This window comes from Galeopterus variegatus, unplaced genomic scaffold (assembly GCF_000696425.1).
Source record: "Galeopterus variegatus unplaced genomic scaffold, G_variegatus-3.0.2 Scaffold6110, whole genome shotgun sequence".
Taxonomy (NCBI): domain Eukaryota; kingdom Metazoa; phylum Chordata; class Mammalia; order Dermoptera; family Cynocephalidae; genus Galeopterus; species Galeopterus variegatus.
In genome coordinates, this window is record NW_007732221.1 from 15,904 (window position 1) to 26,914 (window position 11,011).

The 11,011-nt window shown below is 34.6% G+C and overlaps 1 protein-coding gene across 1 annotated transcript in view; it reads left to right on the plus strand.

The window, feature by feature from the left end:
* SMARCA5 (SWI/SNF related, matrix associated, actin dependent regulator of chromatin, subfamily a, member 5) overlaps window positions 1-11,011 on the plus strand; it is a 49,373-nt gene that overhangs the window by 10,259 nt on the left and 28,103 nt on the right. Inside the window, exons 3-8 of the mRNA XM_008590452.1 lie at window positions 463-629; window positions 3,316-3,416; window positions 7,381-7,481; window positions 8,262-8,441; window positions 9,512-9,667; window positions 9,768-9,899. Of these exons, the coding sequence (XP_008588674.1) occupies window positions 463-629; window positions 3,316-3,416; window positions 7,381-7,481; window positions 8,262-8,441; window positions 9,512-9,667; window positions 9,768-9,899 (837 nt within the window). The remainder of the gene's footprint in view (window positions 1-462; window positions 630-3,315; window positions 3,417-7,380; window positions 7,482-8,261; window positions 8,442-9,511; window positions 9,668-9,767; window positions 9,900-11,011) is intronic.

Here is an 11,011-nt window from a genome sequence, read left to right on the forward strand (position 1 = left end):
CTGAATAAATTCATTTGTATTGCACAATGTCTTTAAGTGTTTTAAAAAAGCTTTTTTGGTCACCTGCATTGAAGTATAGTTTTCATAAAAAAAATTTGCAATATAATGAGTTTTGGCAAGTATATGCAGTCATTTAAACACCACCATAGTCATGTTGTTTCATCGTCTCCAAAACTTTGCTTCTGCCTCTTTGCAGTCATTTCTTGCCTCTACCCCCTTGCCACTTCTGATCCGCTTTCTATCACTAGTTAGCATTTTCATATAAGGAGAATCATACGGTATGTAGTCTTTTGTGTTTGGCTTCTTTCATTTGGTATAGTGCTTTTGAGACTCATCTGTGTTGTTGCAGGTATCAATAGTTTGTACCTTTTTACTGCTGAGTTCATTGTATGAAGAAATGTTGAGTCTATTTCTGAAGTTTTATTAATAGTCTGATAAAATGTGCCTTAAATTTTTTTCCAGCAAACTGACCGAGCAAATAGATTTGAGTATTTATTAAAGCAGACAGAGCTGTTTGCACATTTCATTCAGCCTGCTGCTCAGAAGACTCCAACTTCACCTTTGAAGATGAAACCAGGGCGTCCACGAATAAAAAAGGATGAGAAACAGAACTTGCTGTCAGTTGGCGAGTGAGTAATAGTTTCTACTTCATAGTTGAACCAGACTTATTTTTTGAATTCTTCATTAGAAGCATAAAATTATTTCATGCTGTTATTTATTTGGCCCCATTTGTCTTGGTAGGTTGTAGCCATAAATGTATAAGATATATCCATAATGTATCCATAATGTCTTATTTTTTTATAGCATTATATAGTTTATGGATTGCAACAACCATCTGAGTAGGGAATTCAGATGTTTTGCCATTGTTTAGAGAGAAAACAAATGTAGAGGTTAAGTGGCCTGTTTAACATTACATAAAAGGAGTTAGAATAATCTGGGCTTAAACTTGGATCTGACTTTGGTGTGCTCTAGTTTCTTAAGCCACATACATGCACTGAGAGTATTACTTTTATCTGAAGTCTGAGGAATATTGTGATGATTTATGCCACAGAAGTTTGTTTAAAATTTTTGTTACGTACTTAGTTGTCTTTATATAAATTGAAGTGTCAAGTTGTATGCCATCATTAGGTGCTCGTTGAGAATAAGTCTATCAGATTTTTGTGCTGGTTGGAAAACTAAGCTATTAATTAGTAATGATTAATAGATTTCAGGCAATCTCGGTTCCCTGGAATGTCTATGTGTAATTTCCAAAGTGAAAGTTGAAATGTGATCAGTAATTAAAATACACAAGATTATCTAAAAGAAGGAAATACATACTGCTATCACAATATTAAATTCACTACACAGTTTATTAAAACAGGGAAGTATGATCTTTATTTCAAAAGGATTATCATCATACACCTAATACCTTAATTTTATTTGGGGTATCCCACTCATTTAGTATATCTTATTCCTTATCCATTGTAAGTAACCAAAGCACTATTTTAATATTAATGAAACTTTATTATAACTTTGTACTTACTGTTTCAGACTTGAGAAGCTTGTAGCTATTTAAATATCATCAACATCAAGCACTGGAAATGGCAACTATTGTAATAGATATTGTTATGGTATAGTCAGTATGATGTCATGAGAAGACACATTTCTATTCTGTTATTCTTTTTTTTTTTTTCCCTTTTTGTCTTTTTTCGTGACTGGTAACGGGATCGCAACCCTCAGTGTCGCACCCGCACCGCGACCGGCAACGGGATCGCAACCCTCGGTGTTGCGTCCGCACCGCGCTCAGCCAGTGAGCGGACCGGTCTCTATATGGGATCCGAACCCTCGGCGGGAGCGCCACCGCGCTCTCAAGCGCCGCACTCTACCGAGTGCGCCACCAGGCCGGCCCTCTATTTTGTTATTCTATTTTATTATCCTATAAGATTAAAGATATTATGTAGGAAATATGTAATAAATTGTTCAGCTTGATCTACTTATTATTAAATAGTGTTAATGGGGAAAAGGAGTATAGTGCCTGAGTATAAGGACATAACATACATTTTTTTCCCACCATTCACAGTTAAACTCAATGATACCTCAATTTTAAGCAGTAAAGCACATCCCAGCCACAATAATCAACATAACCATAACCATAATAATCAACCATCTGAATGATATATTGTGAAGGCAATTATATAAAAATAACAATGTTGAAGTTCTCTTCTGTTTATGGAGAGTAAATTGGGGGTGGGGGTAGATATTTGCACTCAATTTCATAAGGGCAAAATGCAGAGAAGTGCAAGAAATAATACACTAAGACATTTTGATTAGAACCATTTATAACAAACAGAAAGGCCCTTGAGTATTTATTGCTTTGGCCTGAATTTCGGAGGAATGCTGCTTTCTTGGAAGGCTGCTTTATCCTCTTCACCAAGCATGTAGTTTTGGTAGAAATTAAGCTGTAAATTAGATTTAGAGATCTCAATAGGGCCTATCTGCTGTTTTCTAAATTAGATGAAAATGTTTGTCGAAAGTGTAAAGTTAGAGGGGCTGGCCCGTAGCTCACTTGGGAGAGTGTGGTGCTGATAACACCAAGGCCATGCGTTTGCATCCCTATATAGGGATGGCCAGTTAGCTCACTTGGGAGAGCGTGGTGCTGACAACACCAAGTCAAGGGTTAAGATCCTTTTACCATCATCTTTAAAAAAAAAAGCGTAAAATTAGGAAATTGGCTCCAGAATTGGGGAGAAGTTTCTTTACTCACCTGAACCCTTTAAAGATTAAGAAATCTGGCAGTATTATAACTTCAGAAAATCAATTTTTAACAGGATGTATCTGACTCTTGGAATGTAGATTCTGCACATGTGTATTTAAACAGCTTTTTGAATAATTCTGATGAGTCCTTGAGTCACTGCTTAGACTCTTAAGTCCACAGCTTTTGGTCAGAGTCATAGTCTTAAAAATTAGTTTCTAGAACTTTTTATTTCCATGGCAAAAATACTTAAAAAGGTAACTTTGAAATGTAAAATATGAGATTGCCTACTTATTTCTTTGAAATTAGACTGTCACATTTGAGTTTATCAGGTTCTGGTTAATCTGTGATATTACTCTGTTTTTATAACAATTTTATGTATATTTTAGATAAGCATGTAAAACATTTTGGATTTAAATTTATTAATAGGTTCTACTGTTCATGTTTTAGGCTTAATTTAGATGTATGTTAAAAACATTATTGTGGAATCTTGGTCAGCTACTTGACTATTATGTTGAAATAGTAGCTAATAGTTAAAATTAAAGCCAGAATTCAGATCACATGATTTCATTTCAACTTGACAGCTACCGACACCGTAGAACGGAGCAAGAGGAGGATGAAGAACTATTAACAGAAAGCTCCAAAGCAACCAATGTTTGCACTCGATTTGAAGACTCTCCATCATGTATGTTAAGCACACTTAATTACTTGGTTTTTAAAAATTCCCCCTTTGAAACATCCTTTGATTAATGTTTTGGATTTGTCTTAGCTATAATTTGTAAAGGGAATTTTTAATAATTTTACATATTTATTGGTTGTGAAATAAGCTTCAGGTTTTTTTTGGTGGAGCACATAGAATGTTATATGATAGTGGTGCTGTATTTCAAAGGTGTATAAAATGCCATTGTGTTTATTATTGCCCTAAGTTATAGGCATACATTGTTTTACTGTGCTTCACATGTAATGCTTTTTTTTTCTAAACTAATTGAAGGTTTGTGGCAACCCTGTATCAAGCAAGTCTATTGATGCCATTTTCCCAACAGCATGTGCTAAACTTCGTCTCTGTCATATTTTTTACATATTTGTAATTCTTGCAATATTTCAAACTTTTTATTATTGTATCTGTTATGTTGATCTGTGGTCTTTGATGTTACTATTTTAATTGTTTTCGGATGCCACAAACCATGCCCATCTAAGATGGCTAACTTAATCGATAAATGTTGTGTGTGTTCTGACTGCTCCACCAACTGGCTGTTCCCTCTCCTTGGACCTCCCTATTCCCTGAGACACAACAGTATTGAAATTAGGCCAATTAATAACCGTACAATGGCATCTAAGTGTTTGAGTGAAAGGAAGAGTCACATGTCTCTCACTTTTAAATCAAAAGCTAGAAATGATTAAGCTTAATGAGAAAGGTATGTTGAAAGCTGAGATGGGCCAAAAGCTATGTCTTTTGTGCCAAACAGTTAGCAAAGTTGTGAATACAGAGGAAGAGTATGTGAAGGAAATTTAAAGTGCTACTCCAGTGAACACATGAAAAGAAAGCAAAACAGCCATATTGCTGATATGGAAAAAGTTTTAGTTTAGTGGTCTGGGTAGAAGATTAAACCAGCCACAACATTCCTTTAAGCCAAAGCCTAATCCAGAGCAAGCTCCTAACCCTCTTCAACTCGGAAGGTTGAGAGAGGTGAGGAAGCTGCAAAGAAAAGTTTGAAGTTAACAGAGATTGGTTCATGAGGTTTAAGGAAAGAAGCTATTTCTATAACATAAAAGTACAAGGTGAAGCAGAAAGTGATATAGAAACTGCAGCAAGTTATCCAGAAGATCTAGCTAAGATTATTGATGAAAGTGGTTATGCTAAATAGCGGTTCTTCAGTGTAGACAAAACAACCTTCTGTTGGAAGAAGATGCTATCTAGGACTTTTATAGCAGAGGAGAGAAGTCAGTGCCTGGCTTCAAAGCTTCAAAGGATAGGCTCACTCTCTTGTTAGGGGCTAATGCAGTTGGTGACTTTTAAGTTGAAGCCAGTGCTCATTTACCGTTCTGAAAATCCTAGGGCATATAAAAATTATGCTCAGTTTACTCTGCCTCTGTTCTGTTAATGAAACAACAAAGCATGAATCACTCTCTTGTTAGGGGCTAATGCAGTTGGTGACTTTTAAGTTGAAGCCAGTGCTCATTTACCGTTCTGAAAATCCTAGGGCGTATAAAAATTATGCTCAGTTTACTCTGCCTCTGTTCTGTTAATGAAACAACAAAGCATGAATGATAGCACATCTGTATACAGCATGTTTACTATTTTAAGCCCAATGTTGAGACCTATTTCCCAGAAAAAAATTCCTTCCAAGTATTACTGCTCATTGACGATGCACTTAGTCACCCAAGAGCACTGATGGAGATGTACAAGCAGATTTTTGTTTTCATGCCTGTCATTACAACATCTGTTCTGCAGACCATAGGTCAAGGAGTAATTTTGACTTTCAGGTCTTATTATTTAAGAAATACATTTTGTAAGTAAGGCTGTTGCTGCCATAGATAGTGATTCCTCTGGTGGATCTGGGCAAAGTAAATTGAAAACCTTCTGGAAAGAATTCACCATTCTAGATGCCATTATGAAAGAACATTTGTGATTCGTGGAAGGAGTCAAAATGTCACCATTAACAGGAGTTTGGAAGAAGTTGATTCCAGCTCTCATGGATGATTTAAGAGGTTCAAGACTTCAATGAAGGAAGTAATTGCAGATGTGTTGGAAATAGCAAGAGAATGAGAATTAGAAGTGGAGACTGAAGATGTGACTGAACTACTGCAATCTTGTGAAAAAACTAACGGATGAGGTGTTTTTTCTTATGGATGAGCAAAGAAAGTGGACTTTTGAGTTGGAATCTACTGGTGAAGATGCTGTGAACATTGTTGAAATGACACCAAAGGGTTTAGAATATTAAATAACTTAGGTGATAAAGCAGTGGTAGGGTTTGAGAGAATTGATTCCAATTTTGAAAGAAGTTCTGTTGTGGGTATAAAATGCTGTCAGACAGCATCACATGCTACAGAGAAATGAAGCAGCACACTTCATTGTTGTCTTATTTTAAGAAATTGTGACAGCCCTCAGCAACCACCACCCTGATCTATCATCAGTCATCAACATTGAGGAACACCTTCCACCAGAAGGCTCAGATGATCGTGAGCATTTTTAAGAAATAAAGTATTTTTTAATTAAGGTATGTGCATTGTTTTTTTAGACATACTGCTATTGCACACTTGACTATAGTATAGTGTAAACATAACTAACTTTTATATGCACTGGAAAATGAAAAATCCATGTTACATGTTTTATTGCAATACTGGCTTTATTGCAGTGGTCTGGAACCAAGCTCTTAGAATTAGGTATGCCTGTATGTAAAACTAGGAATGGTTTCGCTTTCTATTTGTCCCAGATAAGAAAACTAATTTAAAAAAAAAAAAAACCACTTTATGAAGACATTTACTTACTCATCCCCTGATACTTCTGTATTTTGACTTTTTTATGAAATATATTTGTTATTAAGGATTTTCCAAAAGAAAGCGTATTTAACCAGCTTTAAGTTTTATCTGTCTGTCATCTTGATTGTCTGGTCGCGTAGAGACTTCCCTTTGTCTTTACTGAAGCCTAGCATTTTCTTTCCTGACCTCTTCCTCCTGTCACTTGATGACTGGTTTGTGTGATCATAGTGGTTGTGTGAATAAATAAATAGTAAAGGTTAGTATAGGACATGATATTTGGATTTGTTATTTAATTATTATAATCTTGAACTCTTAGGAAATTGAACTTCAGCCAGATAGGTGGTACCTGGTTAGAAATTTAGCAATCCATTTAAGGTGTATACTTTTTTTTTTTTTTTTTTTGCTTCAGAGTATCCAGTTCTCACTTATTGATGGAGCTAGAAGCCAGAAAGAAATGTATAGCATGAGGAGGAAAGGAAATTTAGATGGTTTGGGTTATTTTTTTCTCACATTTCTATATTGTAATTAGTTTTCCCAGCATTGGTTAGCTTTTTATCATTAAGCATTGTTTTTCAAAAGGAGATGGGGTGCAGAATGTTCACATTAAAAAACAGGTGATTGTGGTGTGTGTACTTGGTAGTTATTCTGGGGGGCAAAATAAGCAGTATACCCTGAAAGAGGTGATGTCTCTCTATGTAAGAACTATTGGAAAAATGACTTATGAAGGGCAAAGGAATTTCCTTTTTACCCCTTTTTACTAGGAGGAGAATAAAATCATCAGAGAGCCTCTATCTGGTCTTCATGAAAGATGTGAAAACACTTGGTTAGAAACACTTGTGATAACATTAAACAGAGAAGAGGCCAAAGAGTCTTTAGGACCAGTATATGGGTAACAGAGGAACTGAGTGATTGAGGTGGGTACTCTGATGCCCAGTCATGTTTCTTACACGTGGTTGTCTTCCATGTCCATCTGCTCCTACTCTTTTCCAGACCACAGCAACTACGTAGTGACTTGGACCTGCAGAATTCCCATTATGCGAGAGTAGTGAAGAAAGAAAAGTCAGTAGGCACGTTTAGGCCCAAGTTAAATCTCTGAGTATCAGATGAAGGGGACTGTGTTGTATTTCTTGTCTTTAAAATGTGCATTATGTTTTTTCTTTTGTTCATAGATGTAAAATGGGGTAAACTGAGAGATTATCAGGTCCGAGGATTAAATTGGCTTATTTCTTTGTATGAGAATGGCATCAATGGTATCCTTGCAGATGAAATGGTATGTTTTTTGTAGTTTTTTCAAAGGCTATATTTCATAATTTAATGTGTTTTATATATTACACTTATAAAAGTTAATATAACAAAGTTTTGTTACTACAATTTAGAACTGTTAGCAAACTAATTCTCTCCTGACCTGGTTGGCATAAGTAGCTTGTTTTAGTCGCATAAATAAGATCTGTACTTCAGTTGTGAGGAATTATCATCTATGAAAGTGTAATAAGTAAAAAAAGTACATGGAGAAGATGCTTTTGGTTGACATTTGTAGTACAATGATTTAAACATTTTTGTCCACTTTTATAAGACACAAGTGGGGTCATTGAATATTTATCACCAGTAAATGTTAATTTTTTCCAAGGTGGCAGCTTGTACAGTTCTGTCTCATAAAACATTTTATCTCTTGTTCACTACTTACTAGTTATGTAATGAATGTTTTTAAAAGTTTTTCTTAATCGCAGTAATGCTAAAACACTTAATTGGTTGGAGAAAGTATGATGAAGTCAGAGGAAATGCTTTTTAAATCTAATTCTTACAGGTCACCTTGGGAAAGTCACTTAAGCTTTCTGGGCCTTATGGGGGTGATAATAGTACTTCCCTTATGGTCTTATGAAGATTATATGATATAATACTCATGAACTTTGATATGTATTAAGTTCTTGTATGTTAGCCATTATAATCATGTAGTGTTTCTTTGAAACGTCCCTATATATGTTGAAAAGTGTATAAATATAGCATACTGTTTTTATTTTAATTCCTTTGTGGTTATTCTGAAATCTTTTAGGGCCTGGGAAAGACTCTTCAAACCATTTCCCTTCTTGGGTACATGAAACACTATAGAAACATTCCTGGTCCTCATATGGTTTTGGTTCCTAAGTCTACATTACACAACTGGATGAGTGAATTCAAGAGATGGGTACCAACACTGAGATCTGTTTGTTTAATAGGAGATAAAGAACAAAGAGTAAGTTTCTTATATTTCATTACATTTTTTATATTAAAATAATTTGAATTCAGGCTTGGGGTAGGGGTTAGCAGGAGGAAAGATAAAAGAGAAGGTGTTTTCACAAATGTGAGTAATTTGTAAATGGAATGTATTGGTGGTCAAGAATCATACTGGGTAAAAGGTGTTAGAGACTGTAGAAAGCTGTAAGAATATAGCTTATTTATCCCCTTTGGGGAGTGGTTGTATAAAATCAAAGGCTGTGCTCATTCTAAAAGTATTTTCTTGTGTTTGAAATAGATTTTGAGTTTGTGAGATGGTTGGGAATTTAAGGAGCCAGATTTTTAGAGATTAATGTGTGTAGTGGTAGTAGTCATAGAATAGTAGTTTTTAAAGATGGATTGAGTCAGTTTAATAGTACTTTGGTGAATTGTTATACCTGCCAAAATAAGTTAAACTGTTGATTCATTGACAACATCTTTTTAGGAAGAAGACTTGGAAATAATGACACTCTTAAAAATATAGAGCTCAGATTTGGAAATTTATTAATATTGTATTGAATGACTACATACTTTGTTTTCTCTTTATTTAGCTATCAGTGATGAGTCTACATTTCTTTTCTCCCTTTGCATCTATAAATCCTGAAAGGAATGAAAATGTTTGCTGCAAACTTTCAGTCCTCTTCCTTACTTTATGTTAAAAACTCCACTCTCTTTTGCCTAAACCTGTTTCATGCTGCAAACTATCTTTCAGTCCTCTTCCTTACTTTATGTTAAAAACTCCACTCTCTTTTGCCTAAACCTGTTTCCTGAGAATTTCAAGACCTAGTGGAATCATAGAAAGGAGACATTTTTAAGAGTTGGTCTGTTGAATTTTGCTCTTATTAACTTTGTCAATATTTTTTTTACTAATGGCTCTGACACTTTTAAATGACGAAGTTACTTTGTTAGTAGGAAAGTTGGTTCTAAATGCTTGTATACTATATAGCTACTCTACCCCTTTTTAGTATTCCCATCCCCTTTTATGAATTAGAGTTATTTTAATGTGTAGTTTATTTCTGCATGATGTACTTTTTTTCTTTTGCTGCACAGGCTGCTTTTGTCAGAGATGTTTTATTACCAGGAGAGTGGGATGTATGTGTAACATCTTATGAAATGCTTATTAAAGAGAAGTCTGTGTTCAAAAAATTTAATTGGAGATACTTAGTTATAGATGAAGCTCATAGGATCAAAAATGAAAAATCTAAGGTAATTTGATATTTAGATGTGAAAATCATTTGTGCCTTTATTTAAGAGTTTGCTCAGTATACAGAATATTCCAATGATAAATTTGGTTGTTTTCTTTTAGTTGTCAGAAATAGTGAGGGAATTCAAGACTACAAATCGACTGTTATTAACTGGAACACCTCTTCAGAACAATTTGCATGAGCTGTGGTCACTTCTTAATTTTTTGTTGCCAGATGTGTTTAATTCAGCTGATGTAAGTCTTTCTAATTATTTTCTGATTTATAATAATAATGTTTTGTTTAATGCTTTGTATTTTTGTAATAGAATTGGCTTGCCTTTCAGCACTGCTTGAAATGATTATTTTTCATGCTTTAAAAATGTAGTTAGCATGGTTTAACCTACTAAGTTATCTGCATTTTGAGATTTTACTTTTGTGCCTTTTGGTTTCAATCTCATATCATTTTCTCTTTATGGAATGGCATAGATTGTTGTTCCTATGTGGTAGATCATGTTGGCCTGTTTCAGTGGCTCTAGGTTGATTACTTATGTTTTCAAGGTGCTACTCAAGGTATTCCCAAATTGTGTACCTCAAATTGCCTGTGATTTAAGTTCCAAAGATGGCATTCAAATTTGGAGAAATCTGTCTAACCATTTCTACATTATGGTCTAACAAAGAAGTAGGACCTAATCTTTACCTTTATAGATGATTTGCAATTGTAGAAATGATTGCAGTGGTTAATTAGCTATTTAATCAAACTCAAAGTAATTCTAGTTCTGCTTTTATGTGTCTCGAATGTTTTTGAGATAATTTTTTTCTTACTGCATTGACACTCTTCATTTGTTTAATCTGTTAAAGCTTTGAGAACAATTGTTATAAAACAGTTAATTCTAAGATTATGTTTACTCAAAAGCAAAACAAATATATAGTACATACATTCAAAAAGGTAAAGACAGGGAAACTATCCTGGTTCAGATCCTACCCAAATACTAAGGAAATGTTGATAATCTTAGTTTCACTTTTAGTAGGTTTAATTAAAGTTGACATTGCTTTGGAAATCTTGTGTTTGAATAGCACTAATGGTCTTAAAGTGAACAAGCTGTAAAGTGATTTAAAAAAAAAATTTTTTTTTTTTCTCCCGTTTTTGTCTTTTTTCGTGTCCGGCAACGGATCGCAACCCTCAGTGTCGCGCCCATACCGGTAAAAAAAAAATTTTTTTTTTTTTCCGTTTTTGTCTTTTTTCGTGTCCGGCAACGGATCACAACCCTCAGTGTCGCGCCCATACCGGTAAAAAAAAAATTTTTTTTTTTTTCCGTTTTTGTCTTTTTTCGTGTCCGGCAACGGATCACAACCCTCAGTGTCGCGCC